Source organism: Chrysemys picta, chromosome 1 (genome assembly GCF_011386835.1).
Source record: "Chrysemys picta bellii isolate R12L10 chromosome 1, ASM1138683v2, whole genome shotgun sequence".
NCBI classification, from domain to species: domain Eukaryota; kingdom Metazoa; phylum Chordata; order Testudines; family Emydidae; genus Chrysemys; species Chrysemys picta.
In genome coordinates, this window is record NC_088791.1 from 353,686,850 (window position 1) to 353,705,644 (window position 18,795).

Here is an 18,795-nt window from a genome sequence, read left to right on the forward strand (position 1 = left end):
CTAAACCCCCTTTGTTCTGTTCCACTCACTTATATATCTTTTGCATAAGGAAGGGATCCTTTGTCGCTCTCTGGGTTCCACCCCTCCTTCTCAATGGAAAAGCACCAGGTTAAAGATGGATTCCAGTTTAGATGACATGATCACTTGTCACTGTAAGACTTCATTACCCACTTGCCAGCACACATGTATACAGGAAGACTTACAAATAACAGAGCCATCTACAATCAATTGTCCTGGTTAATGGGAGACATTAAGATTCCAAATCACCATTAATGGCCCACACTTTGCATAACTACAATAAGACCTCAGAGTTATCTTTCATATTTCTAGTTTCAGATACAAGAATGATACCTTTATACAAATAGGATGAACACATTCAGTAGATTATAAGCTTTGTAATGATACCTTACAAGAGACCTTTTGCATGAAGCATATTTTAGTTACATTATATTCACACTCATCAGCATACTTTCATAAAATCATATAGATTGAAACTTCACACAATCCACTGCCAGTCTTTACTCAGGCCTAATCTGATGGTGTCCAGTTAGCAAATTAATTCCAGTTCTGCAGTTTCACAATGGAGTCTGTTTTTGATGTTTGTTTGTTGAAGAATTGCCACTTTTAAGTCCGTTATTGAATGACCAGGGAGGCTGAAGTGTTCTCCTGCTGGTTTTTGAATGTTGTAATTTCTGATGTCAGATTTGTGTCCATTTATTCTTTTACATAGAGATTGTCTGGTTTGGCCAATGTACATGGCAGAGGGGCATTGCTTGCACATGATGGTATATATCACATTGGTAGATGTGCTGGTGAACAACCCCTGATGGTGTGGCTGATGTGGTTAGGTCCTATGATGGTGTCCCTTGAATAGTTATGCAGACAGAGTTGGCACCGGGGTTTGTTGCAGGGTTTGGTTCCTCGATTAGTGTTTTTGTTGTGTGGTGTGTAGTTGCTGGAGAATATTTGTTTCATGTTGGGGGGCTCTCTGTAAGCGAGGACTGGCCTGTCTCCTAAGGTCTGTGAGAATAAGGGATCGTCCTTCAGGATAGGTTGTAGATCCTTGATGATGCTCTGGAGAGGTTTATTTGGGGGCTGTAGGTGACGGCTAGTGGCTTTAGATATCTTGACTTTAGCAAAGCTTTTGATACGGTCTCCCACAGTATTCTACCCAGCAAGTTAAAAAAGTATGGATTGGATGAATGGACTACAAGGTGGATATAAAGCTGGCTAGATCGCTGGGCTCAATGGGTTGTGATCAATGGCTCAATGTCTAGTTGGCAGCTGGTATCAAGCAGAGTGCCCTAGGGGTCTGTCCTGGGGCTGGTTTTGTTTAACATCTTCATTAATGATCTGGATCATGGGATGGACTGCACCCGCAGCAAGTTTGCAGATACCACTAAGCTGCAGGGAGAGGTAGATACGGTGGAGGAGTAGAGTCCAGAGTGACCTAGACAAATTAGAGGATTGGGCCAAAAGAAATCTGATGAGGTTCAACAAGGACAATTGCAGAGTCGTGCACTTAGGAGGGAAGAATCCCATGAAAGCTACAGGCTGGGGACAGACTGGCTAAGCAACAGTTCTGCAGAAAAGGACCTGGGGATTACCGTGGACGAGAAGCTGGATATGAGTCAGCAGTGTGCCCTTGTTGCCAAGAAGGCTAATGGCATATTGGGCTGCATTAGTAGGACCATTGCTAGCAGATCGAGGGAAGTGATTATTCCCCTCTATTCGGGACTAGTAAGGGCACATCTGGAGTAAGGGGTCCAATTTTGGGCCTCCCACTACAGAAGAGATGTGGACAAATTGGAGAGAGTCCAGCGGAGAGCAACAGAAATGATTAGGGGGCTGGGGCACATGATTTATGAGGAGAGGCTGGTTTGATAGCACCCTTCAATTACGTGAAAGAGGGTTCCAAAGACGATGGAGCTCGGCTGTTCTCAGTGGTGGCAGATGACAGGACAAGGAGCAATGGTCTCAAGTTGCAGTTTGGGAGGTCTAGGTTGGATATTAGGAAAAATATGTCACTAGGAGGGAGGTGAAGCACTGGAATGGGATACCTGGGGAGGTGGTAAAATCTCTATCCTTAAAGGTTTTTAAGGCCCGGTTTGACAAAGCCCTGGCTGGGATAATTTAGTTGGGGTTGGTCCTGCTTTGAGCAGGTGGTTGGATTACATGTCCTCCTGAGGTCCCTTCCAACACTAATCTTCTAAACAAAGGGTAGGAAATAATGGTCCATTTTCACAATGGAGTGAGGTAAACAGCAGGGTCCCTCATGGATCTTTACTGGGACCAGTGCTGTTCAACACATTCCTTAATGATCCGGAAAAGGGAGTGAACAGTGAAGTGGCAAAGTTTGCAAGGATACAAAATTATTCAAGATAGTTAAATCCAAAGTTGACTGAGAAAAGTTACAAAGGGATCTCAGAAAACTGGATGACTGGGCAATGAAATGGATGATGATATTCAGCATTGATAAGTGCAAAATGATGCACACTGGAAAAAATCATCCTAACTACACATATATAAGGATGGGGTCTAAATTAGCTGATACCACCCAAGAAAGAGATTGTGGAGTCGTCATGGGTAGTTCTTTGAAAACTTCTGCTCCATGCACAGCAGTCGTCAAAAGGGCTAATAGATGGTTAAGAACCAATTGGAAATGGATAGAAAATGTTATACTGCCACTATATAAATCCATGGTACACCCATACCTTCAATAGTGTGTTCACTTCTCGTAGCCCCACCTCAAAAAGGACATAGTATAATTTGGAAAGGGTCAGAGAAGGGTAACAAAGATGATTAAGCGTATAGAATGGCTTCCATCTCAGGAGAGACTAAAAAGACTTGGATTGTTCAGCTTAGAAAAGAGACAACTAAGGGAGGATATGACAGAGGTCTATAAAATCATGACTGTTGTGGAGAAAGTGAATAGAGAAATGTTATTTACTTATGCACACAATGCAAAAGCCAAGGGTTACCTGATGACATAAATAGGCAGTATATTTAATAAATACAAGAGAAAGTATTTTTTTCATGGAGCACAGAGCTAACCTGTGGAACTCATTGCCAGGGGATGTTGTGATGGCCAAAGGATTAAAAAAAGAATTAGGTAAGTTAATGGAGGATAGGTCCATCAATGGCTATAAGCTGAGATGATTGGGGTGCAAACCCATGCTGCTAGTGTCCCAAAACCTCTGACCGCCAGAATCCAGGATGGGACGAGAGGGGATGGATCACTTGATGATTGTCCTGTTCTGTTCACCCCCGTGAATCACCTGGCACTGGCCACTATCGGAAAACGGGGCACTGGGCTAGGTGGACCTTTGGCCTGACCCAGTATATACCGTTCTTATGTTCTTATGAGACATTTCTTCTCAACAGCTGCAGGAATAGAAGGTGAGTATAAAAGGAAAAAAGATTCCCACTGCATTTCTGCTAGATGTTGTGTGACGTTAGCAGACGGTCAAACAAGCCTCCGAGCCCCAGAAGGAGTCGTCATGTTATCCTCAGCGTCAAAACATTCCTTTAGCACAGAGTAAGACACAGCTAATCGCACACACACGATTCTATTCTCTCTCTCTCTCCCACAGTCGGGAGGAGTGAAGAGTATGTGTAAATGAGCCCATCGCCCAATGCACCAGGCCACAGCACCCCCGATCTCTCTCCCACCCTGCCACCCCCACAAAGCCACGAGTGTAGGGAAGAGTGCGAGATCAGCCTGGGGAAGCCGGGCTCATCCATGCAAAATGTATCATAAGGCAGCAAAACACAAGGTCCATGGGACGCAGGCCTTTGCTATGGAATGGGGGACTGAGGCCGGCAAAGCAGTGACCCTGAGAAGTGGGGGAGTAAATAGCTTTCATTGGACCCAAATTCTGTTGGCGAGAAAGACCAGCTTTTGAGCTTATACAGTGTAAGTACATAGTAAAAACACCCCTAGAGTTCCAATGAAAACCTGGCTTTAATTTCCAAGTCCCAAAGCATTTTCTGTTGCCTCCTTTAGCTCAGCAGGGAGCTTTTGCTGCAGCATCGATAAAACACATTGATCACCCGGTTCAGGATCTCTTTTGTTGTCACCCCATAAACGATGGGGTTTAACATGGGCGGAATGAGCACATAGAGGTTGGCCAGTAGGTTGAAAATATAACGTGGGATGATGTACCCAAACTGGTGTGGTAAAGAGGAGAAAACAGCCGGCACATAGAACATCAGTATGACACAGACATGGGAGCCGCAGGTGCGGAGAGCCTTGAGTCGGGCTTCCTTGGACGGGAGCAGGAAGACGGCCCTGAGGATCAACCCATATGATACAGCAATGAGCACAATATCTAAACCAATTACTAAAAAAGCCACAGCTACACCATACCAGACATGGACTGTGATGTCATTGCAGGCCACCCGGGCTAGGATCATATGCTCACAATAGGCGTGAGGCAGGAGGTTGGTTCTGCAGAACTTCAGCTGCTTCACGAGAAAGATGAGAGGAAAAATGATACAGAAACTTCTTGTGACAACTGCCAGCCCCATCTTCCCGATCACAGACTTGGTTAGCACAGCGGTATATCTCAGGGGGTCACAGATGGCAACGTACCGATCAAACGCCATGGCCAACAGGATGGCCGACTCGGCAATAAAACTGACATGGATGAAAAACATCTGGGTCAGGCAAGCAGCAAAAGAAATTTCTCCCGCTCTAAACCAGAATACAGCCAGCATCTTGGGCACTGTAGTGGTAGATAACAGCAGATCAGCAACAGCCAGCATGGACACTAATAGATACATGGGCTCATGGAGGCTTCGTTCTGTTAGTATGATGAATAGTAGGAGAGAGTTCCCAAAAAGTGATGTAACGTAAATCAGACAGAAGGGGATGGCAAGCCAGAAATGAGACTCCTCCGTACCCGGGATGCCGATCAGGATGTAACTAACAGGGTCAAAAACAGTGTGATTGTCAGCTGGCATCATGTACTATCACTTGGATCTTCTATTCATTTTCCTGTAACTCACAGCAAAAGAGAAAATCAGTGAGAACTGTAGTGTCAGCTAGGACTGGAATGCATTTGTTGAGAGAATCATAGATATCATCAAAAACTTCATTGTGTGAAAACTGCCTGTCGTGTGTGACCTTAAATCCAGAAACACTCTCATAATGCGGAACTGTAGTAGGAAGACACCCTGAGAGATAAGCCCTTGTATTAGAGGCCTAGCATGAGGCCTGAGGCCTGGGCTAAAGTAACGGTCAAAGTCTTGTTGATATAAAGCAAAATTAGTCTGGTAGCTAGAGACAGGCCCTGCTCACAGAATCTGGCAAACACAGGACTGATATTTCAAAACCACACATTTCTACGAGGTGCTGGGCACAGAGCACTCACGCAAACACAATTTCAGAAGGGTTGTATCAGAACACCTCGATATCAGCCCATTCCCTAAAGATAACAGGAACATGGTTAAACATCCTAAAGATATGGTCAGGTTGACAGTGTGATGGATAGAGGTGTACGAGGTGATGGGTGGTAACCGGCTACGTCAGAGGGTGTCAATTAACTGCGTTAGAGGGTCAGTATGTAACTTGTTTGTATTGATGTATAAAATGGAGCCTGAAAGTGAGTGTCTCTGTCTAGCCTAGGGAGGAACGGAAAGTCCCACTGTTCACTGAGCTGGTTCATTATTACTGGCATACATGTATTAGTGTTCGTCTATAGTCTTCAGGATACTAGTACCATGCTTCATCGACAATAAACCTGGCTGGGTGCCTCCGTACCTTAACGGATCTTGTGGTCATTGTGTGGTTCACTCGAGGTCTGCTATGCCAACTGTCTGTTCAGAGCTGGGACAGGACACAGAGAGAACACACACACACGCAGCCGAACATTTTACCACACTGGTGACCCACAATATATTACGTACTGCCCCTCTGACATAATATCTCCATTCCAGAAGAGGGAAGATGGTTTGGATGTTTCTGGCCCCAGGTGAAGCAGGGCGTGCCGTCCTGGTGTTGCTTTCCACAGCAGAATGTCTCCTCCGCACGTTTGCTACAGTCGCTCTCAGGGCTCAAGCAGTGACTGTGAAAGTGAGTTAAAGCAGCTACACGACTGGTTCTTCTGGCACTTACACTGGTTTCACACTCACTACTGCGCAGTCACTCCCAGTTAGTAATGGTGTGAGAACAGAACCTCTTTCAGTCACAATCCCCCCGCTGGATCCTACTGGCTCTGAGGCCTTGACCCAACCAACACTCAAGCACACGAGTAAATTCATTCACAAGTAACTCCCACTGATTTCATGAAAATGCTCACCTGAGTAAAGTTGCAAATGTTTTCAGGATTTGGTCCTAAATATGTGGGACAATCTCAATTAAGCTCTGGTCTACACTACAGACCTATATCAGGATAACTACGTTGCTCTGGGTTGTGAAAAATCCACACCTGTGAGCGACATAGATACACCGACCTGACGTCCTGTGTAGACAAAGCTACCGCCTCTCGGGGAGAAGGATTAACTACTCTGCCTGGGGAGCTCTCTGCCATCAGTGCAGAGCGTCTCCAGTAACGCACCACAGCGGTGCAGCTGCGCTGATGCAGTATTTTAAGCCTAGCCGAGCTGGTAGCTCTGCTCTAGAGAACTACAGCTGCAGTAGTTGGAGGGGGACCAAACATCCCATTTTTAAAGGGGCAGTCCTGTATTCAAGCCCTCGTGCAGGTGCCCCAACTTTTTCTTCAAACAGGCAACTTGTCCGATATTTTCAATCTCCCCGCATCCATATTAGCAGGTCCTGATGCTGGCCAGATCCTTCCTTCCCAGATGCCCGCCTACTAACGGTGAGTGGGGGAATCTAGGCCCAACGATGGGGGTGGGTGTGGAAGGATGGTGGCAGGGCAAAGATGCAGTATACTGGGCCGGCTGTTCCCCCTGCTGCCATGGTTACGTGTCACCTCTGCTGCCCACCCGTCAGCCCTTTACATACTCCTCCTCTCGCTGTCCTCTCCCTGCTTTGCCCCTTTGCCCTCCCCAACCAGCCCCACTGCTCCTCCATGTCCCCCCCAGCGGGGCACGTCCCGCTCCCAGCGCTGTGCGGAGAACCAGCCCCTCGTCAGAGCACTCAGTTCACCAGCAGCCTGGCTGGCAGGCTCCTTCCTTCCCCCACTGCCTCTGGCTGGGCCAGCGCCCCGGGAAAGCCCCAGACCCTCCGGCCTGGGGCGCTGGCCAGGAGGTGCTGAGACCTGCATGTGCCAAAGCCCTGCACAGCACTGGCCTGGGGAAGCCTCTCTGCCCCTCAGCTAAGCTCTGGAGTGGCGGGGCAGGGGAAGCGATTTCCAGACTGTTCATGCCCCCAACCTGCAGGTTTCACAGCAGCCCCAGGGCAGGGGCTTAGCACCATCTTCAACCCCCAAGCCTGGATCCTGCCCCTGGGGGTGCTGGGATGCTCTATCCTCTAGACCTCCTCCCCTGCTGAGCCACCTCTCTATCCTGGAGCACTGAAGCCCCTGCAGTCAGCTTCCCTGGGTCCTGGCGCACAATGCAGCCTTAGGGCTTAAGCCCTTCCTGCCCACACTGGAGCCGGGGGACAGGAGACTGCTGGGTTACATCGCGTGTTCAGCAGCAGCCTGGAGGTTTAGATGCCTTTTGATACTGTGCGGGCAGGAAGGGACAAGCTGCTTCCAGCAAAGGGAATGCCGGGGGGCGGCGGGTTGAGGGGAGGGGAGAAGAGAAGAGACGCGCTCTGCAAAGACACGAGCCAGGTTATCTTCACAGCTGAGGATGTGAGGGAGATTCCCAACCTGAGCCATTCATTTAAGGTGAGGAATCTGAGGAACTGTCCCAGATTGAGGTGTCATTAGAAGAGGTTTTGGAACAAATTGATAAACTAAACAGCAGTAAGTCCCCAGGGACAGGTGGGATTCACCCGAGAGTTCTGAAAGGAACTCAAATGTGAAATTGCAGAACTACTAACTGTAGTCTGTAACCTACCAATTAAATCACCTTCTGCACCAATTGACTAGAGGATAGCTAATGTGATGAGCATTTTTTAAAAGGGCTCTAGCGATGACCCCGGAAATTACAGGCCAGTAAGTCTGACTTCAGTACCTGGCAAACTGGTTGAAATTATAGTAAAGAACAAAATTGTCAGACACAGATGAACATAATTTGTTGGAAAGAGTCAACATGTTTTTTCTAAATGGAAATCATGCCTCACCAATCTGCTAGAATTATTTGAGGAGCTCAACAAGCATGTGGACAAAAGGGATCCAGTGGATAGAGTGTTCTAAGGTTTTCAGAAAGCCTTTGACAAGTTCTCACACAAGAGTCTCTTAAGCAAAGTAAGCTGTCATGAGATAAGAGGGAAGGTCCTCTCATGGATTGGTAACTGGTTAAAAGATAGGAAACAAAGGGTAGGAATAAATGGACAGTTTTCAGAATGGAGAGAGGTAAATAGTGGTGTCCCCCAGGGATCTGTATGGGGCCCAGTCCTATTCAAGATATTCATACATGATTTGGAAAAAGGGGTAAACAGTGAAGTGGCAAAATTTGCAGATGATACAAAACTTCTCAAGATAGTTAAGTCCCAGGCAGAGTGCGAAGAGCTACAAAAGGATCTCTCAAAACTGGGTGACTGGACAAGAAAATGGCAGATGAAATTCAATATTGATAAATGCAAAGTAATGCACATTGGAAAACATAATCCCAACTATACATATAAAATGATGGGGTCTAAATTAACTGTTACCGCTCAGGAAAGAGATCTTGACATCATTCTGGATAGTTCTCTGAAAACATCCACTCAGTATGTAATGGCAGTCCAAAAAGTGAACAGAATGTTGGGAATCATTAAGAAAGGGATAGATAGCAAGACAGAAAATGTCATATTCCCTCTATATAAATCTATGGTTCGCCCCGTCTTGAATACTGCATGCAGATGTTTTCACCCATCTCAAAAATTGATAAATTGGAATTGGAAAAGGTACAGAAAAGGGCAACAAAATGATTAGGGTTATGAAACGGCTGCCATATCAGGAGAGATTGATAAGACTGGAACTTTTCAGCTTGGAAGAGAGATGACAAGGGGGGATATAATAGAGGTTTATAAAATCATGACTGGTGTGGAGAAAGTAAATAAGGAAGTGTTATTTACTCTTTCTTATAACAAAAGATCTAGGGGTCACCAATTGAAATTAATAGGCAGCAGGTTAAAAACAAAAAAGGGGAAGTATTTCTTTGCACAAGCCACAGTCAACCTGTGGAACTCATTGCCAGAAGATGTTGTGAAGGCCAAGACTATGGGTACGTCTTCACTTACCGGAGGGTCCGGCGGCAGGCAATCGATGTTCTGGGATCGATTTATCGTGTCTGGTTAAGACGCGATAAATCAATCCCGGATCGATCCCGGGAGTGCTCGCCGTCGACGCAGGTACTCCAGCTCGTAGAGAGGAGTACGCAGCATCGACGGGGGAGCCTTCCTGCCGCGTCTGGACCGCGGTAAGTTCGGACTAAGGTACTTCGAATTCAGCTACGTTATTAACGTAGCTGAATTTGCGTACCTTAGTCCGAAGTGGGGGCTTAGTGGGGACCAGGCCTATAACAGGGATAAAAAAAGAACTAGATACATTCATGGAGGATAGGACCATCAATGGCTATTAGCCAGGATGGGCAGGAATGGTGTCCCTAGCCTCTGTTTGCCAGATGCTGCGATTAGGTGACAGGGGATGGATCACACGCTGATTCCCTGTTCTGTTCATTCCTTCTGGGGCACCTGGCAGTGGCCACTGTCAGTAGACAGGATACTAGGCTGGATGGACCTTTGGTCTGAGCCAATCTGGCCGATCTTATGCTCTTATCCCTTCCCCGTCCCTCCTACTCCCCTGCAACTGGAAGCAGCTCCTGCCCCTTCCCTCCCGCTCTGTGCTGAAAGGCTGCTGCTGCCCACATTCTGGTGTGACCCTGGCAGAAATCTGGGGGGGAGGTGGTATGTGACCTTGCATCCCCCTCCCCCCCACAGGTTGCCTTGCAAAGACGCGGCACAAGGTAGCAGAAGAGGCAGGTCCATCCCAGGGTCCCAGGCAGGCATGAAGGGCATAGCGTGTCAGAGAGAGAGGGTCAGGTCGGTTGGTCGGTAACCCCCCCTGTGTGAGAGAGGTGTACAGGAGTGTGTGTGTGTGTGTGTGAGCTCTCCCCATCTGTGTGTGGGGGGGGGGGAGGGCTGTGTGTGTCACCCCTCCCTGTGTGAACCCTAAAGCCTTAAAGAGAAGAAGGTAGTTAAAAAGAATCCAACTATGCCGTAGTTGTTTTTAACAGGGGCTCGGTCAACTTGTTGTTAATTTGAACATTTGTACTGTATAGTTCTGATTGATTGCGGTGGAACTCGCTTGAATATGGGTAATTTTACCAGGTGTCCCGTATTCAGAGTAGGGAGATCTCGTCACCCTAAGAAGCTGGAACATCGGTATCAAAGCAGCCCTTAGAATCGTCTGCTCCAGGGTCCTATAGTTCGGCCATTCACACCTATGCTCCTTGAAACCAGCTAATTTCTGACAACCGGAACAGACCCAGTCCTGGGGCCCTTATGACATTAATGGAAGTGTTGCCTGAGTGAAGACCTCGGAATTTGGGGTGTAGAATATTACAGGGCCTGAGTAGATTTACACTGAACAGTCATGTAACCAAGAATGGCTCAGTCCCGGGCCCAATGAGGTCAATAGCAAGACCCCAGTGACGTCCGTGGAAGTGGATCAGGGTAACCCAGCGACCTCTTCCTAACACAGAACCTCAGCGCAGTCACAGGAGTGTTATCTCAGTGCCCCAGCTCCAGTCCTGCCCCTGCACTCAGAGTTACACACCCCCAGGCTATCCAGCCCCACCTCAAACACTGCATAAATTTCATGTGTTTCCATTCGCCCCTTCACAGATTCATTCCATGCAAACGACTCACCAGGCTCCGGCCCCAGCTGGGGAGGAGGAATCTCTGCCTGTGACCGGGTCGGGGAGCTGCAGGCGACGGGGAATCTGCACTGACTGGGGCTGACGTACAGGGATATTTATACTGCTGCCCTGGGAATCCCCGGGGGAGCTCAGAGCCAGCACAGAGCCCCAGGGACCTGCCTCTGAGACTGGCTCAGGTGGTGAAGAGCAGCAGAGAATTAACCCTTTCCTCCTCTCACCTGTTTGATCTGATCATTTCTACTTTTGTATGTTATTTACAAAGGTCCTTGTGACACTGAGGGCCCCAGCAAAGAGTTCCCTCTTCCTTGCAAACAGCTCACATCTCAGTCCTGACAAACTCACTACACCACACACAAGGCTTACGGAATATTTACCCATAAAGAGTAGCATGTGAGGTGTGTGCAGAAAGCTCGTAACTTGCCAAGCTTCACAACTATTGCAAAACGCATGTCTGGGTAATAGTTAACAAGTAACGTATTGATATTGACAATGAGCTTTATGGACTTGGAGTAGAAGTTAGTCACCAGGTCATAGTGTGTCTTGGTGATGGCCATTCCAGGAGGGCGTCGTCACCCCACCCTAGTTAGCCAGGGATGTAATGCCAGGCTCAGTTCTCCACCCTTGCTCCAGCCCAAGATTATCAATGGAAAACCATTCTAGACAACTGCAAACAATGAAGGAACATTACAACAGACAGGATTGCCCTGCCTATGAACAGAAACAAAAGAAGAACAGGAGTACTTGTGGCACCTTAGAGACTAACAAATTTATTAGAGCATAAGCTTTCGTGGACTACAGCCCACTTCTTCGGATGCATATAGACTGTCTCATGATAACACAGAGTGGGGAGCGGCCGTCTGGATCCTTTCACAGAGGAGACATCTCCTGGTGCTGGGACATCTCCTGGTGCGGGGACGTTCTTATGAAAAATTGGACCCTGGAGTCAGGGGGTAACAGGTTCACTCACAGTCCTGGGAGCCGTGAGAACCATCACAGTCGTTTTTACAGACAGCCTTTAGTCTCATTTAGTGCAACCATCCTGAAAACCTATCTGTGTGTGTGCCATGTCGTTGTAGCTCCGTCAGTCCCAGGATATTAGAAAGACAAGGCGGGGGGGAGGGAATATCTTTTACTGGACCAACTTCTGTCGGCCTGTTCACCTTGAATGGTCCCTTTGAACAGGTGCAAACTACTCACACTGAACTCTCTGTTCCACCTTGTATTTAGGAGGGACATCCCGAGTACCTTTCTCAGACCTGAATATCTGCTCCATGTCGCTCAATAGCTTGTCGCTCTCCCTGAACAGAAGTTGGCCCAATAAAATATATCACCTCCCCCGCCCTTTGTCTCGCTCTATATGTATATGTAAGATGGTAGGTGGTAGAGAGAGGGGAAATCAGGAGCTGCTCTACCTCTCATTACACAGGAACAAGAGACATGCAAGGAAAGTAGAAGGTGGCAAATAAAAACAAATACAAGGAACTACTTTCCCACAAAACAAGTAATCAAACTGTGGAACTCACTGCTGCAGGATTTTGTTGAGGCCAAAACTTTAGCAAGATTCATAAAGGGATTGGACATTTATCTGGGTATCAAAAATACCCAGAGTTACCAGACCTAATGACAACACACATTTTGGAAGGGAGAGTGACCCCCATGGCTAAGGGTTGAAGCCAATCTCTGTTAGACTCATAGACTCATAGACTCATAGACTTTAAGGTCAGAAGGGACCATTATGATCATCTGGTCTGACCCCCTGCACGCTGCAGGCCATAAAACCGTCCCCGCCCCTTCCCTGGACTCTGCTGCTGAAGTCCCCAATCCTGTTATTAGTGACCTCAATCGGCAGAGACCCTCCTGCTAGAGATCCCTGCCCCATGCTGCGGAGGAAGGCGAAAAACCTCCAGCGGCTCAGCCAATCTGCCCTGGAGGAAAATTCCTTCCCGACCCCAAATATGGCGATCAGTAAGACCCCGAGCATATAGGCAAGAGTCTCCATTCTGACCCCTTTTAGCCATTATGCTATTTACCTACCATTGCTTGGTTTTCCTTGACAGCTATGTTTTACCATTAAACCATTCCCTCCATAAACTTATCTAACTTAATCTTAAAGCCAGACAAATCCCTCGCCCCCACCGTTTCCCTCGGAAGGCCGTTCCAATATTTCACCCCTCTAACGGTCAGAAACCTTCGTCTAATTTCAAGCCTGAACTTCCCCACGGCCAGTTTATATCCATTCGTTCTCGTGTCCACGTTAGTACTTAGCTGGAATAATTCATCTCCCTCCCTTGTATTAATCCCTCTAATATATTTAAAGATAGCAATCATATCCCCCCTCAGCCTTCGCTTTGTCAGACTAAACAACCCAAGCTCCTCTAGTCTCCTTTCATACGACAGGTTTTCCATTCCTCTGATCATCCTAGTGGCCCTTCTCTGCACCCGTTCCAGTTTAAGTTCATCTTTTTTAAACATGGGAGACCAAAACTGCACACAGTACTCCAAATGAGGTCTCACCAGCGCCTTGTACAACGGAAGCAGGACCTCCTTATCCCTACTAGATATACCTCGCCTAATGCATCCCAAGACAGCATTGGCTTTTTTCACCGCCACGTCACACTGTCGACTCATAGTCATCCTGCGGTCCACAAGGACCCCTAGGTCCTTCTCCTCTTCCGTTACTTCTAACCAATGCGTCCCCATCTTGTAACTAAAATTGTTATTGGTCATCCCCAAATGCATCACCTTACACTTTTCACTATTAAATTTCATCCTGTTTCTGACACTCCAATTCACAAGCTCATTCAAGTCTCCCTGCAGGATATCCCTATCCTCTTCCGAATTTACAACGCCTCCCACCTTCGTATCATCCGCAAACTTTACCAGCCTACTCCTGCAATCGGTTCCGAGGTCAGTTATAAATAGATTAAATAAAATGGGTCCCAAAACCGAACCTTGGGGAACTCCACTGGTAACCTCCCTCCAACCTGACAGTTCACCCTTCAATACGACCCGCTGCATTCTCCCCATTAACCAATTCCTAATCCATCTCTGGATTTTAATATCGATCCCCATGTTTTTCAGTTTAACCAATAGTTCCTCATGGGGTACAGTATCAAACGCTTTACTGAAATCCAGGTATATTAGGTCCACCGCATTTCCCTTATCTAATAAATCCGTTACTTTCTCAAAGAAGGAGATCAGATTCGTTTGGCACGATCTGCCCTTCGTAAAACCATGTTGTAAATTATCGCAATTGCCACTACCCTCCAGGTCCTCAACTAGTTTCTCCTTCAAAATTTTCTCTAACACCTTGCACACTACAGATGTTAAACTAACAGGCCTGTAGTTACCCGGATCACTTTTTTTCCCTTTTTTGAAAATAGGAACCACATTAGCTATTCTCCAGTCTAACGGGACCACCCCCGAGTTTACAGATTCATTAAATATTATCGCTAACGGGCCCGCTATTTCCCGCGCCAATTCCTTCAATATTCTCGGATGAAGATCGTCCGGTCCTCCCGACTTAGCCCCATTAAGGCGTTCAAGTTTTGTTTCTACCTCGGTTACGGTAATACCCCATCCCGAACGCCCCTCTGTAATGGTGCTAGTATCCCTAATCCCTTCATTGGCCTCATTAAACACCGACGCAAAATATTCATTGAGATATTGCGCCATGCCTAGATTGTCTTTAATCTCCTCTCCGGCAATAGTCTTCAGCGGTCCCACTTCTTCTTTCTTTGCTTTCTTCCTGTTTATGTGGCTGTAAAACCTCTTACTATTGCTTTTAATTCCCCTCGCTAGGTCCAACTCTACACGGCCTTTGGCCTTTCTCACTCTATCTCTACATTCTCTGACTTCACTTTGGTACATTTCCTTACTGATCCCTCCCCTCTTCCACTCTTTGTACGCTTTCTGTTTTTTCCTAATCGCCCCTTTGAGTCGGTCGCTCATCCAGCTCGGTCTAAATCTCTTGCTTGGTAATCTTTTTCCCTTTTTGGGAATACAGGCCTCCGACAGCTCATGCATCTTTAACTTAAAGTAATCCCAGGCCTCTTCTGCCTTTAAATCCATTAATACGTTTGCCCAATCCACTTCCCTTACCAGTCCCCTTAATTTGTTAAAATTGGCCTTTTTAAAATTATAAACCCTAGTCTTTGACTTAATTCTGTTACTCCTTCCCTGTATTTTAAACCGAATTAGCTCATGATCACTGGAGCCCAAATTGTCCCCTACTACCACTTCCTCAACGAGGTCCTCACTACTTACCAGAATCAAATCTAAAATGGCCTCCCCCCTCGTCGGTTCAGCTACCACTTGATGGAGGAATTGATCCGCAAGCACATCTAGGAACATCTGAGCCCTATTATTGCTACTAGCGTTTGTTCCCCAATCTATATCCGGGAAGTTAAAGTCCCCCATAATTACACAGTTTCTATTACTAATTACTTCTCTAAGCACATTAAATAGTTCCTTATCCATATCCTGGGTCGATCCCGGCGGTCTATAGCACACTCCAAGCACTATCCCCGGAGAGGCTCTAGAAGTCCTATTACCCATTGTGAGTATTGCCCAGACGGACTCTGTGTTGTCTAATCCATCCACTATTATTTCTTTACAGTTTATTTCACTATTGACATACAATGCCACCCCCCCACCTTTACCTCTGTTCCGATCTTTCCTAAACAGCGCATAGCCCTCCATACCTGTGTTCCAGTCGTGACTGTCATTCCACCAGGTTTCCGTTATTCCTACGATATCTGGTTTCAGCTCTTGGACCAGGAGCTCCAATTCCTCCATTTTCTTACCTAGGCTTCTGGCATTGGTGTATAGACACCCTAATGTATCTCGTTTAGCCCGTCTCCCATTAGTAGCACTATATGTTGCGGGCCTCCTAGTGTCCGTCCCTCCTGTCCTTCCTATGTCCAATCTCATCTCCCCAGCTATGTCTCCTCTCATTTTACTCACCTTCTCCATACTGGAATCTGGCGTGGAGATTAACTGTGCATCTCCCAACCGTCTCCCCAAACTTGCTAGTTTAAAGCTCTTTTGATAAGATGAGCCAGCCTCCCTCCCAGAAGTCTATTTCCTTCCCTACTCAGGTGAAGCCCATCCCGCGAGAACAGGTGTCTGTCCCCGAAAGCCTCCCAGTGGCCATACATCCCAAAGCCCTCCTTATAGCACCACTCCCTTAGCCAACTATTTATTCTCACAATCCTATCCGCCCTTTGCTGCCCTTCCCTCGGAACGGGCAGAATCCCACTAAAGATAATCTGAGCCTCTATTTCCTTGAGAGTCTTCCCCAGCCTAGCATAATCTCCCTTGATCCTCTCTAACGAGAACCTAGCCGTATCATTCGTTCCTACATGAAGGATTATCAGGGGGTTCTTACCTGCTCCTTGTAGGATCCTTTTCAACCGCAGGTCCACATCGCGTATCCTTGCGCCCGGTAGACAGCACACCCTTCTGTTTTCCGGGTCCGCCCTGGTCACAGGCCTATCCAATCTCCTCAGTAAAGAATCTCCAATTACATACACCTGCCGTCGCCTGGCAACAGTGCGATCTAGAAATCTAGTCTCCGATCCCTCTAGTCCTGACCTGTGCCTATTCCTATCTTCCCTTATGCCTTCCTGAATCCTCGCGGGGCCCAGAATTGGTGCTGTCTCCATCAACTCCTCCCCCCTCTCTCTTGGACTAGCAGCTCTTCTCTTCTTCCTCACCCTCCCACCTTCAGTCGCCACCTGCTGCCCTTCCACCTCGCTATCCAAACACTCGAACCTATTCCTGAGTTCTATTCCCCCCTCACTGGCCCTTCTTTTCCTTGGCCTGCTTCTCACAGTCACATGCTTCCACCTCCCATGTTCTCTCCCTTCCATTCCCCTCTCACCGTCCTCTACCTCTGCCTCTACCTCCACCACAGGGCATTCTCCTTCCGTCCCCCCTTGCCTGTCCTCCATCAGCTGCTCAAACCCCCGCCTAAACTCCACCAGGGTCTCTACCTGCATCTCCAGCCCCTTAATCTTTTCCTCCAGTAACACTATCAGGCGACACTTCATACACAAATACCTCTGTTCCAGCTCCCCTGCTAGGACCATATACATACCACAGCTTCCACATGCGGCCATCTGCATTCTGTCTGCTGCTGCTGCTTGGCTCATGGCTGCTGCAATCTCTGCCCGCAGCGCCTGTGGACTCAGAGCACACACCACACCGCGCCCTACTGCCTCCCCCCTTACCTCCCCCTGCAAACTCCCTCTCAAACTCCCCTGTTAGCCGCCCTGTTTGCTGCCTCCGGTGCCGCTGCTCGCAGCTGTGCCGCTGCCTGGCTGGGAGGCCGCTTTTATGTTAGAGATAAGGATGGGACGCAGGCTGTGAGGGGAAGATTATCCCATATCCCCCTCATGAGAGATTTTCACAGCTTCTTCTGAAGCATATGGTGCTGGCCATGGGCTACTGTGCTAGATGGACCCGGCTCTGATCCAATCTGGTGGTTCCCATGTTCCTCTACCAAGGTGCAGAGTTGACCTGCTGCAGCCCCCAACCTGGGACACACCTCAGCCAAGATTTCAAGAGGTGCTGAGCTCTCGCATCTCCCACGCTCTGCCACTGGAGTTGCGGGTGCTCAGCGGCTGTGAAAAGCCAGATCCTGAATGACTGAAGCTCAGCATCCAAACAGGAGGGGGAGAAGCTCCAAAAAGTGTGTGTGTGGGGGGGGGGGCACCAGTGCCTGAACTGTGGCCTGCCCCCCCGCACTGCCCCTTTCCCCAAGGCCCTGACTTGCCCTGCCTCTGCCCCTGAAAACCCACCTCAACCCTCCTCCCCAAGCCGCTGCCTGCACCGCCCTTCCCCCTGAGGCCCCACCCTCACACAGCACCTTGCCCTGAGGCCCCATCCCACTCCTTCTCCCCGAGCCCCCATTCACTGCTTTCTGCCCCCTTCCTTCCTCGTCGCTCGCCCTTCTGGCTGGTAAACATTGGGAGGACTTAGCCCTCCAACTTTTAAAAGTGATGGGGCCAAGGCCCTTGGTCCCCCTCATTCCAGTGCCCCGTCGTCCCATCCTAAAACCCTTTAAATCAGCAGCCACTTTGGAAACTGTTTGCCTTCAGTGTAGGGGCCTGGACTAGATGACCCGTTGAGGTCCCTTCCAGTCCTACATGTCTAGGATTATCACTGGGTAATGTCCCCTACGGATTCCGGGTCCGGTGGGCTGTCCTGATTGCTTCTGTCTGTCAGGGGCAGAGTCAGAGAATTTGTCTTCTCAGTCCAGACTTGACTGGCAGCAATAGTAAAGGGCGCCAGGAGAGAAGGCTGCCATCGGCCTGTTTGACTCTGTCTCCATTTCTGTATGAGTGTCAGGGACCACAGGTCTTGAACATGAGTCTACAGGGCCCTTTGGCGCTAGTACGCACCTGTGACACAAGGGGTTTTTCCTCCTTATTATGTTGTACACAAGCATATTTGAGTCTTACGTTTTTGCATGAATACTGTGTGTGCCTCAGTTTCCCTGTGTGCTGCACCAATGACTAGGTGGTGGGACTAAGGGTGTGTGACTTTTACAGAGGCCCTCTGGGCCAGGTGAGGCGGCTCCAGCTGCCTGCAAGTAAGCGATGGCCGGTGCCCTCCGTCACCTGAGACCAAAGAGGGGGTGTGATGTTGCACTCTCCATATGCTTTATGAAAATACACTTATAAATGTAAATATGATGTAACTGGAATATGCTTTATGCAAAAGGTCTCTTGTAAGGTATCATTACAAAGCTTATCATCTACTGAGTGTGTTCATCCTATTTGTTTGCATGTATTATTTCTATGTCTAAAGTTAGGAGAATAAGGCCTTGTCTAAACTACACAGCTTTTA

The 18,795-nt window shown here is 48.0% G+C and overlaps 1 protein-coding gene and 1 long non-coding RNA gene across 2 annotated transcripts; both read right to left on the reverse strand.

The window, feature by feature from the left end:
* Positions 1-4,002: 4,002 nt before the first annotated feature.
* LOC135972336 (olfactory receptor 52B2-like) lies at positions 4,003-4,968 on the reverse strand. Its single transcript, XM_065549963.1, has one exon. It carries the CDS (start codon positions 4,966-4,968, stop codon positions 4,003-4,005), a length of 966 nt encoding a protein of 321 aa, XP_065406035.1.
* Positions 4,969-12,726: 7,758 nt separating this feature from the next.
* On the reverse strand, positions 12,727-17,275 carry LOC135980979 (uncharacterized). The gene is made up of 2 exons (XR_010597946.1): positions 17,042-17,275; positions 12,727-16,443 (listed from the first exon to the last, which is right to left on the reverse strand). It is a non-coding gene; the product is annotated as an uncharacterized LOC135980979 (long non-coding RNA).
* Between the last annotated feature and the right edge of the window lie 1,520 nt (positions 17,276-18,795).

Excerpts from the sequence above, each read along its gene's own strand:
- LOC135972336 (XM_065549963.1), bottom strand. The coding sequence starts at position 4,968 with ATGATGCCAGCTGACAATCACACTGTTTTTGACCCTGTTAGTTACATC.